The sequence below is a fragment of the Eretmochelys imbricata genome, chromosome 19, assembly GCF_965152235.1.
Source record: "Eretmochelys imbricata isolate rEreImb1 chromosome 19, rEreImb1.hap1, whole genome shotgun sequence".
Lineage (NCBI taxonomy): Eukaryota > Metazoa > Chordata > Testudines > Cheloniidae > Eretmochelys > Eretmochelys imbricata.
This window is the reverse complement of record NC_135590.1, coordinates 15,673,221-15,690,514: the sequence shown is the minus strand read 5'-3', so window position 1 is coordinate 15,690,514 and position 17,294 is coordinate 15,673,221. Positions and strand designations below refer to the sequence as shown.

The window sequence follows — 17,294 nt, the reverse complement described above, 5'->3', positions numbered from 1 at the left end:
CCATTGGCCGGGAACTGTAGCCAATGGAAGCTGTGGGGGCGGTGCCTACAGGCAGAGGCAGCGTACACTGCGCAGACCCGCCTGGCCCCGCCTCTGCCTAGGAGCCAAGGGACAAGTCGCCGCTTCTGGGTGCCGCCTGAGGTAAGCGCCACTGGCAGCCCGCACCCCGAAACTCCTCCCGTGCCCCAACCCCCAGCCCTGAGCCCCCTCCAGCACGCAAATTCCCTCCTGGAACCTGCACCCTCTCCTGCACCCCAACCCCCTGCCCCAGCTCGGAGCCCCCTCCTGCACTACAAACCCCTTGGGCCCAGCCCAGAGCCCCCTGCTGCACCCCAAACCCCTCATCCCTGGCTCCACCCCAGAGCTCACATCCCCAGCCATACCCCTCACCCATCCACACCCCATAGGGTTGAAGGCTACCAGCTCGACATACCGCTGCAGGTGCTGCCCCCTCTCCCACCCCAAATCTGATTTTGTATGGCTGCTGATTCAGCCGGGATCCCAGCACCTCCGGCACCTAATTGCTAATGGCCACCCTTGAACCTGCGGCAGGTTCAGCTGCCATCTCTGTACTGGCAGGCTAGCAGCGACATGGCTCTAATCTCACTCCCAGCTCATGGGGGCGGAGGGTGAAGCCGCGTCCGGACTCTGAGCAAGGTCAGCGTCACTTGGCGTCCTGGGGGCAGGGGATGGAGACTGAGCACTGCTGGGGATTGTGAGCTGCGGGGGTCTCAGGCAGCAGCTGAGAGGGTCCCTACCAATGTCTGCTCCTGCTAGTGGGGAATGTGTTTGAGTCCCACTGCAGTGCCAGGTCGGATGTGCCAGCCTGGAGCAGGCTGCTGCTCATGATCCCACCCTCTGCTGCAATTAGCCAGGGACAGCAATAAGGTCAGCAGCTCCTGGGTAGAGAGCCTCATCTCCCCTTCTCCCTCTGCCTGCATGGGATGCTGCAACGCCCACACCAGTCTCAGGTCCCCCAGGCATCATTTGGCTGGACAGCTCCACTCTGCCCAGGTGCAAGAACGTGGCAGGTTCTGCAGGGTCGGGGCTCCCCAGCCAACAAGCTCCCTGTCCCTATAGCATGGTGGAGCTAGCCACAGAACTGCCTTGCTTTTGGTCACTGTGGGCTATCCCTGGCCATTGCTGAGGACTCAGCTTGGCCGCAGGGGCTGTGGCCATGTTTTGTTTCACTTCACCCTGTGCAGGATGCCATGGGGGTGATTCATGGGGACAGGGCACTGGACTGCATCTCAGGAGGCCTCCCTGTGTTGTATTCCCAGCCATGCTGATGACTTGTTTGGTGCCCTTGGGCAACTTGTGCTCTGCCTCTATGCCTCAGTTTCCCCATCTGTAAAATCCAGGCAATACTGCACACTCACCTTTGAAAAGTGCTTGCAGCTTCATGGATGAGAAGTGTCATCTAGGAGCTGACTACTCCTTTTATTAGGCAGCATATTACAGAGCAAGCCAGTCACACTCGCTAATGAAGACTTTATATTCATCCTTTGTCTGTTATTTTCCTTAATCTTAAACAGACTTTAGCCAGGCTGAAAGACACATGCTTTGCTCTTGGTGTTGTAACTGCACTGCACACCACTCAGCATTTACCTGCCAGGCAGATGCACTGGAAAAATTTGTAGATGCAATTAACAGACTTCACCCATCCGCAGGGAGACTGTCTCATTAGCTGCTAATTTTGCCTCTCCCTGTAATGAAGAGGGATTTTTGCTACATGTTTCAATCACACGCTTCCAATTTCCCTAGAAATCTCATTTTGCCACCTTCAAACTGTTCCAGCTTGACAGCCTGGAATTAAGGAGTCCTGCTGAAATGGAGCCTGTACTGACCGCATGTAAGCATGCTCACCTAGTCTAGCTGTTCATAGTGAAATCCCTCAGAAGCCCTTCCTAGCTCCAGCCCCAGTGTCAGAGGCTTATGTGATCACCAAAAGCTAGCAGCCTTTTGGTCTAGCTGCTTGCAAGCAGCTCTGTCAGCAGCCCCCAGATCGATGGCTGGCTATAAACCAGCGAGTGCCACGCTCCTTGTATCATTTATTATTTACATTCCTCAACTGAAAAGATTTACAGCCCGGTTGTGTTTCCGACAGCCCTTTCCTCGGCGAGTGTGAACAAGGCAGAAGTGAATTTGGCTACAACGCAAACAGCCCATGCAGCCCTGGCTGTGCGTGGCCGTTTGGCATGAGAATGCTGGTTTGTTCCACCACCTGCAAGGTTGCTGAGCATCCGTTTTCACTGAAATCTTAGTCGCGCCTGCCAGGCAATGCAGATGCAATACACAAGGCACATGCCACGCCTGGGAGGATAGTGCAGGCTAGTGGTTAAGGCAGCCAGGCCTCCTGGAGTCTGTTCCTTTCTCTGCTACTGGCTTGCTTTTTGGCTCTGGGAAAGTAACTTCTCTTCCCTGTTCCTTGCTTTTGCCCAGCTGTAAATGGGAATAATACGGTGTGCCATTCTACTGCACTCTGTCAAGAGCCAGCTGTATGAAGAATGCCAAACAGAACATTGCCCCATGCAGTCCCTGCCCCATGCATTGACAGTCGCAGATACTAATGGACTGAGGCATTCATTAAGCCTCAAATAACAAGAGTTAATCTACCTCGTTCCTTGTGAGACAGGAGAGAGTTACATTTTATGGATGGGGAAAGTGAGCCTGGAGAAGCGGAGTGACCAGTGCAAATCAGCAGCAGGTCTAGGAAGAGAACCCAGGAGTCCCCACTCCCAGCTTCCTCGTCAAGCCATTAGCAACGTTCCCCGGTTTGTGATGATGGGGACTGCGATGGGTCTGGGACAGGGAGAGCCTGGGTTGTGGTGAGTTAGCAGTGTGTGGAGAGAGAAATCCAGTGGATTATAACCTCCATTCTCACTGCAGCCCGGTACCAAGATGAGTCTGGCCCAGCCCTGCTTGTGAATAATCCCAGGGAGTTCCAGGACCCAAATGCACTAAGTCATTCCTGGGCATGAGCCTTTGCCAAATTGGGGCCACAATGACTGGTGCACTTTAACCACAGCTTGGAAGAATTGTGAGCAGGCAGCCCAGCGCCCAGAGGAGACAGGCCAAGACGCTGAGAACAGCACTGGGTGTTTGAATGCCCAAGGAACATGGCTGATTTGCCAGGCTGGAGGAACCCTTTGTCTCTGCAATAGGTCTTTGGTGGGGACAGGCCTGCGCTGTCACCCTCTTTGACAGCTGCTTGGCTGTGCACATCTGGCTCTGTGCTCCTCCGGCAGATGTTACCACCCTGCCCCTCCCTGCAGAACACAGGATGGGTGAGTAGCTATGTTAACCCATCAGCTCAAACAGGGGACCCACCACAGCAGAGTCAACTTGGGCTTGAAATACCTGGTTCTGAGAGCAGGACAGGCAATGCAGATTCGTTAAGAGTTGCTTCTCTTACGCTGTGCCCATTCTAAGTGCATATTGGATTCTCCTAAGGAGGAGCATCATGGAGCTGGGGCTTGGATCCCCTTGGGGACCTGCCTGGGGAGCTAGAGAAGTGGAAGTGAGGGTGCCAGCAGCCTCTGGGGAAAGGGAGAGGAGCCACAGAGTGGGCGGGGGTGGTGGTGTCTGGGGCCAAAGGACTGAGCCAAGATGAGAGTGGCTGAAGGTAGATGGGGCACTGGCAGGTTTGCTGACCGGTGCTGCAGCCGAGAGCAGGATCAAGGATGATACAAACAAGGTCAGGGCCATGGCTGGAGCCAGGCAGGGGAGTCAGGTTTGGGGAGAGGGGTCAAGCCCTCCTGTCTGAGCAAGGCAGCTCAGGCTTATTCTCGTTTCTACTCCATGAGTGCCAGAAGCTCCACACGAGATGAGGGCCCCAGGCTCTGCCCAGACACATTGCAAGCAACAGACCCTGCACTGAAGCATTTGCAAAAGCCCTGATCCAAAGCCAAGTTAAGACAATTGACTGAATCTCTCTGAAGAGTCTTTCCAGGGGCTCTGGATCAGGCCCTGCACAGAACAGACAGAACTACTGTCCTGGTCAAGATTCAGTGACTTGCCCAAGGCCACACAAAGTCTGTGGCAGAGCCAACCGTCCCGATTCTGTATCACAGAGGAACTTACAGGCTCCAGCTGAGATCAGGGCCTCCTCACGCTGGGCGCTGCACGAGCACACAGCGGGAGCCAGTCCCAGCTCCCAAGAGGTCCCCGTCTGAAGGGGAGACACAGATAGGTGAAGTGGTTTGCCCATGGTCACGTAACAGGTCAGCAAAGAGCCAGGAATAGTACCCAGCTGCTCTGAGCCCCAGACTCTACCCACTAGACCCTGCTCCCTTTCCAGTTGGGAGTCACTGTTAAGGGGATGTGAGTTCCCTTCCCCCACCTAAGACTGCCACCCCTCCAGTCTGGGTTTTGGCTTGTTTGTCCGGGTGCCATTTGACAAGCCCCAATGTCTAGTTTTTTTAATCTGTCGAGGGAAGGGGGAGGCGGAGAAGGGGGCGAGGCCTCAAGCGAAGAGGTGGACTCAAGAGTCCCATTTCCAGCCATTAGAAAGGTGGCAAGCCTACCCCCACCAGCCCAATCTTCCTTCCTCTCAAATGAAGCTGCAAATTAACCCGTTCCAGGGAATGTCCCCCATCACCATGGAACCCCAATCACTGGTTAACATTCCGCTCGGGGGTCTGCTCACCAGGCACCACAACCAGGATCAGCTGCTGCTTCCTCACAGACCCGTTTCTCCAGGCAGCAGAGTTCATTTCTCACCTTGGATTGCTGAGTGGGGGAGGAGGGGCACTAAATCCCGGTAGCCCAGCTGATAAAGGTACCCCTAACCTGAAGCATAAATAACACTTGTTAGCCAGTGACACACGCAGTTCACTCAGCCCATTAAATGCAGCAATCTAAAGCAATACAGCTTGCGTCCCTCCAACTAATGAAATTGGCCAGTGCTCTGTGTTGATTTTTGTCTGAGTCGTTTTGGTTTGCAGTAAATTCTCCTCAGCAGCACTGTCCCTGATCATTCCCCCGCTGAACTTCACTTCGCTTGGAGCAATTGCCTGGTAGGGCCACTGAGAAGCAAGAGGGGATTTGGGGGCTCGTGTCCCATTGGGCTTTTCACGATAAACTCATTGTTTACTGTACAGTTATAATTCAGCTATAGAAAATGCTTACTCCAGCCAAATGAGGTCTGAGAGGTGGGGAGGTTTGAAGTGTTGGATTGAGAAGTTATATGGGGTGCAAAGTAACAATAACCCCTAGCCTCTATTCAGTGCTATTCACCAGAAGTGCTCAGAGCACTTTACAAAGGAGGTAAACCTGATATTACTGGGGAAACTGAGTCACAGAGCGAGGCAGCAGCTTGCCCAAGGCCATCTAGGACTAAGGTGGGAATAGATCCCAAGAGTCCTAGTACAGTGTGCTGTCCACTATGCCATAATGCCTCCGTGTATAGCTTGCCAGACACGTAATATAGCTCCATACAGAAACACATCAAAGCCTGTGATACTGAGCAGGGTAAAACTGGGGTGTAGTGAGATATACCTGAGAAAGCGGAGAGACAGAACTGGACTCTGATGCATATAAATGTAAAGAGGATTCTTTATTGAGGCTGCTGGACATAGACAGACCCTGTGGTTCTCCCTGGCTCCTAATGTAACTGCACAGGGTCTCCCTTAGTCCTGGCCTGGACTCAGCTGTTATGAGAACACTCCAGCACATGCGACAGATGGATTTGGTTGGAAGGAAAGTGCTTGAGCAGCATCTAGTGACCCCAATGTACTTCCTCTTTCAAAATGGGCTGCAGAGAAATGCAAAGGGAGAGCCTTTGATGTACTGCCCGCTCCAAGCGTTCAGAAATCATCTCTGGCCCCAAACATTCATGAAATTGTCTTCAAAATCGTGAGATGAATATGTTTCTGTACTTTTAAGGTTCTGAGCCTTTAATGTTCATATTTGCCAGCTTTTCTCTGCAGCCACAGGGGCTAGAAACTTGGGGCCAGGTCTACAAAGGGATTTAGTAGAGATATAAGCAGGAACTGGAATTGCCATTTCATGGGAAGTTCTGCCATTTCTAAATTCACTTTCATTTCAGATCAGAACAAAATACAAAGAATTTTGAAATGTCCTGCAAAGTGAAATGAAAAAAAAAAATCATTTTACGTCAATCAAAACCATTCATTGTTACTGTGACATGTTTCAATTTTTAAATGTTTTTATACTAGAAAATAAAATAAAATTTAAAACAAAAAGTGATTTTGAAATGAAAAGTTGAAATGGGCCTTGCCAAAAATGTCCAAACGGAAGGTTTCAACCCTATGGAAATGCTTTTTTTAAAAACAAAAATCAAAACAAAATTTCATTGAAATTGACATGTTCCTGCTGGTCGTTTTGGTTTCTGTGAAATGGCATTTTCCCTCTCGGTGCTGACTGGGAGTTACAGATGTGCCTATAGGAGTTATGTACCTACCTCCAATCAACTTTCAATGTGAAGCAAGCCCCCAATCTGCTTAGATGTTTGTAAATCTCACTAGATGCCTGGCTGAACCTTTAAGTGCTTAAATACCTTTGCAAAGCTGGCCCTTACTCTTCTTAAATGAAACGGAGAGTCTCTCATCTCCAACCCCCGGACTTTAAAAACAACCGCAAATTTGAGACATGTGATAAAATTGTGGTAACAATGAGGTTGGGCTAGAACTGGGAGTGGTCTCTGTCAAGCAGTAAAGGGGTGAGAGAGATCCTGGTAGTTAATTTAATCCATCTAGTTGATCGTAAATAGGGAGCTGCAATTCATTCCTGGACACGGTAGCAAAACCCATCTGAATAGAGCCCCTGGGCAGAACTGCCCTCATGCTTCTCTTTGCTGAGCAGACTCAGCAAATGCATTGCATGATCTGCATGCAGCATATTCACTGGGACAGGTTTTTGCAGCGGAAACCTCTTTGCACCCTATTACTTCATCACCAAGAAAAGCTCTTTGGTTCCCTGTTAAGGGTCTTGTTATTTATTATTTGTATTGCAATAACGCCTAAGGGCCACGGACCAGGGCCTGACTGTGCTAAGACCTGTACAGAACCAGAAGAATTGTGTTTTAAGAGTCTGTTCTCTGCGTTTCCTTGCTACCTGATGCTGTATGTCATTTATGAAGCAATGCAGGAGGTTTGCAATAAATTCCATGCAGCTCTGATAGACTTGGGATGTGTGTGGGTGGATGTGCGTGTGTATTATATACCACTAGTTCTCCATTAGATCCAAAATTGTAAAGTCTAAGCGTATTTTCTAGAGCTGACCAGAAAATGACCCCCAGCCCCAAATGTAGGTTTTTGGTTTTTCAATGAAAATCCATTTTTTTTTTCAAAAGCGGGGGGGGGGGGGGGGGCTGGTTGTGAAAATTTTCATTTTTGACATCACCCCTTTTTTTGAATGAGAAACATTTTTGTGCAAACAATGTTGACCGGCTCTAAGATTTCCTCATGTTACAAACCATAGACAATACAGGGAAGGGTAAGTTATTTTGCAACTGGCTGGAGAGACGTGTGCAGTCCCTTACACAGAGCTAGCTGCTCCTGGGACAGTTGCCGAATAATAATAATAATCCCTAGCTCTTATATACCCCTTGGCATCAGTAGATCTCAAAGGGCTTTACAAAAGAGGCAGTATCGTTGTCCCCATTTTACAGATGGAGAAACTGAGGCACAGAAAGGGGAAGTGACTTGCCCGCAACTGCATCCCCCTAGTGATGGGGTTGATCCAGACACTTGCATTTAAAAATCTCAGGCTGCAGCTCAGGGAAACACATTTCCAAATGCCCCTTTTCACTCTAGCACAGTCATGGTCGAGATCACTGGGTATCAGATGCTCCTGCCCCACATAATTGAAGGCTAAGGCCCAACTCCTGCCACTTTTTGCATGCAGGCACAGCACTCCTCCAGGATGCAAGAAATTGCACGATCATGGTTTCTAGCTTTTCAGCCAATATGTATAAGCGTCAGTGGGGACACTTGGATAGAGAGATAGAGACACAAACCCAACACCAAATGCCAGGAATCATGGCCAAAAACCATGAGATTGGCTTAAAATTAGTAAAGTATTTATTTTCCTTGCACACGGGTATTTGAACCTTTAGGAGTCATGTTTTCAAGCTTTTCTCTACAGCCATCATATGTATATATATGAGAGATGTGATTCCCATCTAATGCCGTGACTCCAGGTGCTCGGGTTTTAAGAAAAACACTAAGTATCTGGTGATGAAATCAGGGAGTTGGCAATGCTGCCCCTCTTTCAAACCTTATCTAAAATGAATTCTGTAACTAAGGATAATAGGCCTGAAGCCAATAACAAAAACAGAGCTAAATAAAGAATGGAATAGTAGGCAGAGAAACAAATACTGAGACGGTCTTTAATTTTGCATGCATTCAGAAATCACTATGCAATATTTAAAACTGCATCAAAGCCTTATTTATGATTATGACAGACAAGTGCCATTAAAAAATCATGGTGGTAAACAAAGAGAATTCTGTACACAAAGAGCAATGAATCATGAAGTAACAGACTGATTTGGAGGTAAAGGTGGCACAGTTTGAATTTTCTACTGTCCCGGAAAGCCACTGGACAAATACCAGCTGTTCTTTTGTATTGATTTCACAGAAAGTAAAGGAGGACTTGTGGCACTTTAGAGACTCACCAATTTATATGAGCATAAGCTTTCGTGAGCTACAGCTCAGAGTTTTTATCAGTCTGGGCTAGGAAATTTTCCCTGAAGCAAATTAAACTCAGGGATGAATCTGGCCCCGGCAGTTCATTCCGGGTTTTCCCATTCGTCTGTGCCAAAGAGGCGAGTTCAGCGAGAGACCCTAGTGCCAGTGCACTGGATGAAGCTGGGGAGAGCAACTACTCCTCCAGTGCTGCAGAGAGTTGAAGGACATTTCAACAGAAGAATGAACTGAGCTAAACATGACAAGTCTCACTTCCATTATTATCCCCTTGTTTGAGTCTCCAAAGCCCAGCCCTACTCTTGGCCTGTAACCTAAGTCACAGGCTAATGCCCAAACCACTGTAGTCTCTGTACTCTGCTCTGCTGCCTGTGGGCCCAGACCTGCTCCCAAGATAGCTTTGCCATTGTCTTCACCAATACCATAGATGGGGTGGTTCTGAGATGGAACACAGCTTCCAGACCTCCTTACACACCTCCTGTCCCGCTGACAGGGAGAGTCCTTCTTGCTATTCAATGCAATTCACTGCAGGACAAACCCCATCAGATGGCTCAGAATCAGAAAAATGGCTCCGAGCCTCTTCCATCATTGCGGAAGTTTGGACCCTGATCTGAACTTCACAGCTCTGGCCCATCCCTCTGTCTCTCACTGCCACTGTCAAGCTCCAGCTCCTTTCCCTGCAACCAAGAAGGACATTCTGGAGCATCCTTCTTTGCCATCAGCTCAGTGTGTCTATGCACCTGGCTTGCTGCTGGAGAGCTGAGTGTGAAATGTGCCCGGAGAGAATGAATTGCCAGGAAAGTGTCACAGACTCTCTGCAGTTCATTTTTATAGATTCATAGATTCCAGTCCCAGAAGGGACCATCACAATTATCTAGTCTGACCTGTATAACTGTATAACCTGGCTGACATGGGCCAGAGAACTTCCCCCAAATCATTCCTAGAGCAGAGGTTTGAGAAAAAACACCCAGTCTTGATTTTAAAATTGCCAGTGATGAGGAATCCACCACGATCCTTGGTAAATTGTTCCATTGGTTTTGCTATTCCAGTTTTGCTAGGGAGGCACTTGCTCACAGTCTCTTAACAAATCAGGAGCCTGTGGCCTGCAGTTCAACATGGGGAGAGGTTCCTACCTGCTGAGCCTATGAGCTCTTGGCTACCCATTCCACTGACTCAAGTCTCCCCAGTCCCTCCTTCTCCAACTCCAGCTGGTGATTATTCCTAATAAAACCTCCCTGCCATGATGTATTTGCCAGACGCTGGATGATGAATCATGCAGACATTTCAGTCTATTGTAACTAATTGTCCATGGGATTTCCCATTAATTACATGATACTCTTTGCCTTTAATGTCCCACGAGCCGCTGTGCAATGAGTAATTCTCTGCTCTGTCCCCCTTTGTTCTTTTCCAGATAGCAGCGCTGGAGAGGCAGATCTTCGACTTCCTGGGCTATCAGTGGGTGCCCATCCTGGCTAATTTTTTACACATTATGGCTGTCATCCTGGGCATCTTTGGGACCATTCAGTACAGATCCAAATACCTCATAATGGTAGGTCCAAGAGGCCGACTGGTGCACCCTGCCTGCTAGTGCATCTCTTTTACTTCTAGCACTTTGGCCAGCACTCCGCGGGGCTCACTGCAAATACTTTACTGCTTTACTGCTTTACTGCTTTACTGCTCGGGGGCTATTGGCTGGCACCAGCCAGCACTCAGCAGTAATGATGATAATTTGTAGTGGCCCACATTTGGCCAAGGAGATCCATGCCTGGAGAGGCCCTGCATGCCCCTCGAGAAACGGGGAAGTCAATCACATCTGCATCACCATCCCCCTCTGCTCAGCACCCTGCTGAGGGCTCGTTGTGATCCTCATGGAGGAGAGGGCAGGACGGGATGCAGGCCAGAGAGCCTGTGTGGTCCCGGAAAGACTGGTCAAAAGCAACAGAAAGATCCCTCCCATTGGGTCACAGAGGCAGCTTGTCGCCAGCTTCGTTAATACTAAGGGTCCCTGTGTATATATAAGGGTTCCCAGCAGGCCTGCCCCTGTCTGCTATTATGAAGTGCTGTGCGACCTCACCTGGCTCTGTGAGCTGCTCCAGCAGGGAGAGAGAGCCCTGTATCAATGCGGAAGAGAGAAGAGGGGGCAGTGGAGGTGGCCAGCCTGATTGGAGTTTCATTGAACATTTAGGATTCAACCCAGTTCATTAAGGCTTTTCAGTCCTTACAGTGGCCATAGGTGCAATTTTGATGGACCCCAGCTGAGTTAAAGTGAAGTTCTGAGTGACCGTAGGTCAAGGTATGATGCAGTTTCCAGTAACTGCAGGCCACGTTATGGTGCAGTTTCAGGTAACCCCAGGCTGAGTTAGGGGCAGTTTCAAGTGACCGCCAGGCCAGGTTATGGCTCCATGTGGGATCTGCTGTTTCATTTGGTTTAGACAGAAAACTGGGTGAAACTGGCTGTTTGAGCAGAGTCTTATTCTGAGATTTGAGGTTCACTTGAAGCTCAGGGAGAGTGACCCCCTTGTGAACGGCCACAAAGAAAATGAGAAAAGATGGGGGAGTTTGGGGGAAGGAAGTGACAGGAAGGGGAAGCTGATTGAATGTGGAGCAGGGTGGGAATGAAATGGGGGTGAGGTTTTCCTTCCAGAATCCCTCCCCTGTGCCCGCTCCTGGGAGTGGGCGGCAGGAGCAGAGGTGCTGAAGAAACCAGCCACACAGCAGCGCAGATGGTTGAAAAGCTGCTGGTGGAACGTCTGATGCAACGAAATGAAACCGTTTCATGGGCACAGACTGATTCTGCTGAAACGTTTGATAAAAAAACCCACCACCTTTTATTTCGATAAAGTCAAAGGGCTCGGATTGCACCTGATTGTTGGGACTCTCATGTCATATGATATTGAACTCCAAGCTAGACAGTCAAAGTGAAGTGTTTGGACTGCAGAACAAGAAGCTATGGTCTCAAGTTGCAGCGGGGGAGGTCTAGGTTGGATATTAGGAAAAACTATTTCACTAGGAGGGTGGTGAAGCACTGGAATGCGTTCCCTAGGGAGGTGGTGGAATCTCCTTCCTTAGAGGTTTTTAAGGCCCGGTTTAACAAAGCCCTGGCTGGGATGATTTAGTTGGTGTTGGTCCTGCTTTGAGCAGAGGGTTGGACTAGATACCTCCTGAGGTCCCTTCCAACCCTGATCTTCTGTGATTCTATGCTGAGCTTTGGTAAGTTCATTTTGCCGTTTCGTGGGAAATTTCCACCAGCCCCTCCTGTGCAAGCCACTTTTTACACGGGTGCAACGCACCGATCCCAGGGATTTGCCTCAGTGCGGGTGTACTGGCAGAGCTACCTCAGGCTGGTCTACACAAGTAAATGTCCTTCCCCCAGAATAGTTTAAACCAGTTCCCCAGTGCAGGGACCTGTTTAAACTAGGCCAGCACAACAATTCTTTTGCCAGTATAAATTGCATCTCCCCTAAGGGGGGTTCACTGGTACAGCTATATCAGCAAACCCTTTCTCGTGTAGGCAAGGCCCCATATAAATAATCCCAGTGCTGACAAGCCCCGAAGCTTTCTTAATGATGCTGTAATTCCCAGCCAATTACCTGGGAAATGTGGTCAAAAGACTGTAGCCAGGGCCAAACATCAGCTAATTCATCCTATCTAACTCTCCCACTTGTCTGCCCCAGGGGACAGTTCAGTTACCATGATTGTTGTTCTACATGGTGTGAATAACTATGCAAGGCCCTGGGAATCCAGACTCCTGGTTCAAGTGACAGCACTGCCCCTGATTTGACGGATGGACTTTGACAACTCACACCAACTCTCCATGCCTCAGTTTCCCCACCTGTGAGACAGGGAGAACAGTCCTTGTGTAATGCACAAGAGGAAATGGGAGGATTTTCCCAATGTCTGTGAAGTGCACCAACATCCTTAGATGTCAGGTGCTATGGACTTGCATGGTATTTTTGTAGAACAAGTTCTGTTCTCAGCTGCACAAATGCAATTGCTGCAAGATGATTTCCTCTGGTAATAATATCACACTTAGCTCTCAGAATCTGTAGATCTCAAAGCACTTTACAAAGGAGGGTAAGATTTATTATCCCTACTTTACAGATGGGGAAACTGAGGCACAGAGCATATCAACAACTTGCCCAAGGTCACAAAACAAGTCTGTAGCACAGCCAGGACTAAGGGCTGAGGTCTCTTGTTCCAGCCCATGGGTTGCACTGCCTTTCTCTGCTGGCGCTCTGAATGACAGCACCATAAATGTGACATCCTGCCCTGTACGGTAGAATTCACAGTCAGTACACACCACAGTCAGTGTCTCGTTCTGTGCCAAAGAGCTCTGGAGAAGCCTTGAGCATTTCCTCTCCCGTCCTATTCTGTACTGGGCCACCTGGTGAGAAGGTGGAAATGCCTCTACAGGGGCAAGGTTGGTAAAGCTGGGCTTCAGCACTGATTTTAATTACTGCAACCACTTCTTTATCATAGGGGTTTTCTGCTTTAACCCCTCCTGGACCCTGCTTGTGATCACCCCACACCTGGCTCGGGAGGAGTGGATGAGTGTGTTTAGTTTGACTTTGTCTGGTCTCTGTCCTTTTAGAGATGGGCCTGAGCTTCAATGTTCAGATCCCATTCAGGCTTTCCCTGAAGTCTGGGAGCATTTAGATGGGAGAGGAGTCGATGCTGGGGGAGAAGGTTGGTCTAGAACCCTTCTCTGGTTGATTCAATTGCAATTTATTAGCATAAAGCGTAAAAGCGAGTAGCTTAATCTAGTATCCTGAGTCCTGACCACAGATCTGGGAGCCAGGAGATTTCATCTCTGATACTGACTCATTGTATGACCTTGGGCAAGTCACTTTGCTTTGTGTGCTTCTGTTTCTCCATCTGTAACAGGGGGATAATAATACCTATGCACCCATCCTGGAAGTGTGTGTGTGGCATTATATGGTTAATTAGTTGATATTTGTAAGGTGCTGCAGGTATGTGATAAATTATAACAGATTTTCACTTCCAGAGCCCTGCATGCTTTTGGGGCCAACAGATTACAAACACTGAGCCTGATCACCTTGTCGCTGCTGCTGGTTTAAATCAGGAGTGACCCCACTGAAGTTTGGTGTAAATGTGGTGTCCATGAAAGCAGAGCTGGGCCCATTACTCATTAAACAATGCATTTGCTTGTGCATGCTGGGTAGCTGCAGGCAGCGATAAGAGCCCATGCTCCAGCCCAGGTTCTGCATGCCCAAACACATGGTGCAGGCAGCTGTCTCTTTCTGCAAGGCCCATGTGCGTAAGGCCTGATCCAAAGCCCCTTGAAGTCAGCAAAAAGACTCCCCTGGACCTCAGTGGGATTTGGCTCAGGGCAGAAAGCGGGTGCAGGAGAAATCTCAGTGCTGTTGGGTCTCCTTCAAATGCCCTGCCCGAGGGCAGAGCCCCCTGGCAAAGTCTCACGCCACCCAGCTGCTTTTCTCTCCTGCTGCTAAGGGCCGTTTTGCCCTTCTGCATTTCTGAGCCTCTGTCTCTTTCTCTCCCCAGTACGCGGTGTGGCTGGTGCTGTGGGTTGGATGGAACGCATTCATCATCTGCTTTTACCTGGAAGTTGGACACCTGTCACAGGTAATTACCTCTCTAATGGCACTGAGCGCTGGCTCCTCCAGAGCCATTGATCAGCCTGGCATCCCTGCCTCTTGGGTTTCACATCCTTCCCCTTACGTCTGGTATTCCTCATGCACATGGAGGTCATGGTGCTGGGGAAGAGCAGCGCTGGGGAGGGAGGGCGCAGGGCATCACCACTTGTGCCATTGCAGCTGCTTACAGGTTTGCAACTTTCTTTCTTTCTTTCTTTCTTTCTTTCTTTCTTTCTTTCTTTCTTTCTTTCTTTCTTTCTTTCTTTCCATCGTAGCACTGCAGAGACTGATGAGCCGATAGCTCTGGCTTGGGGGAGGCGGTGGGGCTAAGTGATCTGCATGTTTCCCTCAAATGCAGCTCAGCTGCTGTTCGAAGGACGGTGTAGTGAATTGGGCGTTGGACTGAGGCTCTGGAGACTGGGTGTCCTTGAGTGACCTTGGGGAAGTCACTTAATCTGCCCTGTGCCTTGGTTCCCTATCTGTAAAGTGGGATGATACTTCCCTACTGCACAGCGGTGTTGGGAGGATAAAGTTCTATTGATGGTGGGGGACGTGCTCAGACTCTGTGGGAATAAGGATTTAGCTGCACCTCAGTTGTCACCTGCAACATCACCTGGCCTCCGCACACACAGCTCTGTTGGTGTCCCTCGGCCCTGACTTGCAGCACCGCCAGCTATCCCAGTCCTGAGTTGCAGCTGGTCAAAACATTTCCAGCGGAGCATCTTTCAGTTGGAAAACGAGAGACAAGGTGGGTGAGGCAAAATCTTTTATTGGACCAACTTCTGTTGGTGAGAGACAAGCGTTCAAACTACACAGAGCTCTGGGGAACCCTGAAGAGCTCTGTGGTGCTCAAAAGCGTGTCTCTTTCACCAGCTGTGTGGGTCCAATAAAAAATGTTTCCTCCCCCTCCTTGTCTCTCTCAGATCCTGGGACCGACAAAGCTACAGAGACAGTTGGAAAGTGGAGAGTCAATGAATTTGGAATGTTTTGCAGGAATGTAGCGATTTTGTCAACATTTTTGTGGGAAATTAACTAAATGTTTCATTTCAATAAGGTCAAAATGATTTCTTCCGACGTAATCATTTTGACTTGTATGGTATGTTGGATGAGCCAAAATAATAAAGTCAAAACCTTTTAGATTTTGAGAAGGTCAGAACAAAATATTTTCAGAATATTTCTTTTTGTAAAAAATTCTGAGATTTCAGGTTTTCAGCCGAATTTAGGGTGAGGCTGAATTTCAAAATCTTGGAATTTGCTGCGGGATGGAAATTCTGGTTTTTGGCCAACTCTATTCTGAGTCTCTCTTAGTGGAGCTTTGTGGCTGTGTGGGGAGGGGGACAAGGATTGTCTGGATGAATATGCCAAGGCTCCAAACTTGGTTTCTACTTTTAACCTCACCAGATTTGCAGCGGCTGGGGTGAAATCCTGGCTCCACTGAAATCAATGGGAATTTTGCCACTCACTTCAAAGGAGTCCAGATTTCACAGAATCATAGAATCATAGAATATGAGGGTTGGAAGGGACTCAGGAGGTCATCTAGTCCAACCCCCTGCTCAAAGCAGGACCAATCCCCAACTAAATCATCCCAGCCAGGGCTTTGTCAAGCCTGACCTTAAAAACTTCTAAGGAAGGAGATTCCACCACCTCCCTAGGAAACACATTCCAGTGTTTCACCACCCTCCTAGTGAAAAAGTTTTTCCTAATATCCAACCTAAACCTCCCCCGCTGCAACTTGAGACCATTACTCCTTGTTCTGGCATCAGCTACCACTGAGAACAAGTCTAGAGCCATCCTCTTTGGAACCCCCTTTCAAGTAGTTGAAAGCAGCTATCAAATCCCCCCTCATTCTTCTCTTCCACAGACTAAACAATCCCAGTTCCCTCAGCCTCTCCTCATAAGTCATGTGTTACAGTCCCCTAATCATTTTTGTTGCCCTCCGCTGGATGTTTTCCAATTTTTCCACATCCTTCTTGTAGCGCGGGGCCCAAAACTGGACACAGTACTCCAGATGAGGCCTCACCAATGTTGAATAGAGGGGAACGATCATGTCCCTCAATCTACTGGCAATGCCCCTACTTATACATCCCAAAATGTGATTGGCCTTCTTGGCAACAAGGGCACACTGCTGACTCATATCCAGCTTCTCGTCCACTGTAACCCCTAGGTCTTTTTCTGCAGAACTGCTGCCTAGCCATTCGGTCCCTAGTCTGTAGCGGTGCATGGGATTCTTCAGTCCTAAGTGCAGGACTCTGCACTTGTCCTTGTTGAACCTCATCAGATTTCTTTTGGCCCAGTCCTCTAATTTGTCTAGGGCCCTCTCTATCCTATCCCTACCCTCCAGCATATCTACCACTCCTCCCAGTTTAGTGTCATCTGCAAACTTGCTGAGGGTGCAATCCACACCATCCTCCAGATCATTTATGAAGATATTGAACAAAACCGGCCCGAGGACCAACCCTTGGGGCACTCCACTTGGTACCGGCTGCCAACTAGACATGGAGCCATTGATCACTACCTGTTGAGCCTGACAATCTAGCCAACTTTCTATCCACCTTATAGTCCATTCATCCAGCCCATCCTTCTTTAACTTGCTGGCAAGAATACTGTGGGAGACCGTGTCAAAAGCTTAGCTAAAGTCAAGGAACAACACGTCCACCTCTTTCCCCTCATCCACAGAGCCAATTATCTTGTCATAGAAGGCAATTAGATTAGACAGGCATGACTTGCCCTTGATGAATCCATGCCAACTGTTCCTGATCACTTTCCTCTCATGTAAGTGCTTCAGAATTGATTCCTTGAGGACCTGCTCCATGATTTTTCCAGGGACTGAAGTGAGGCTGACTGGCCTGTAGTTCCCAGGATCCTCCTTCTTCCCTTTTTTAAAGATGGGCACTTCATTAGCCTTTTTCCAGTTGTCCGGGACTTCCCCGATCACCATGAGTTTTCAAAGATAATGGCCAAGGCTCTGCAATCACATCCACCAACTCCTTTAGCACTCTCGGATGCAATGCAT

The 17,294-nt window shown here is 48.9% G+C and overlaps 1 protein-coding gene across 1 annotated transcript in view; it reads left to right on the top strand.

Moving 5' to 3' along the window:
• Positions 1–17,294, top strand: part of NKAIN1 (sodium/potassium transporting ATPase interacting 1) — a 180,589-nt gene that overhangs the window by 132,778 nt on the left and 30,517 nt on the right. The window contains exons 2-3 of the mRNA XM_077838166.1: positions 10,078–10,215; positions 14,190–14,270. Of these exons, the coding sequence (XP_077694292.1) occupies positions 10,078–10,215; positions 14,190–14,270 (219 nt within the window). The remainder of the gene's footprint in view (positions 1–10,077; positions 10,216–14,189; positions 14,271–17,294) is intronic.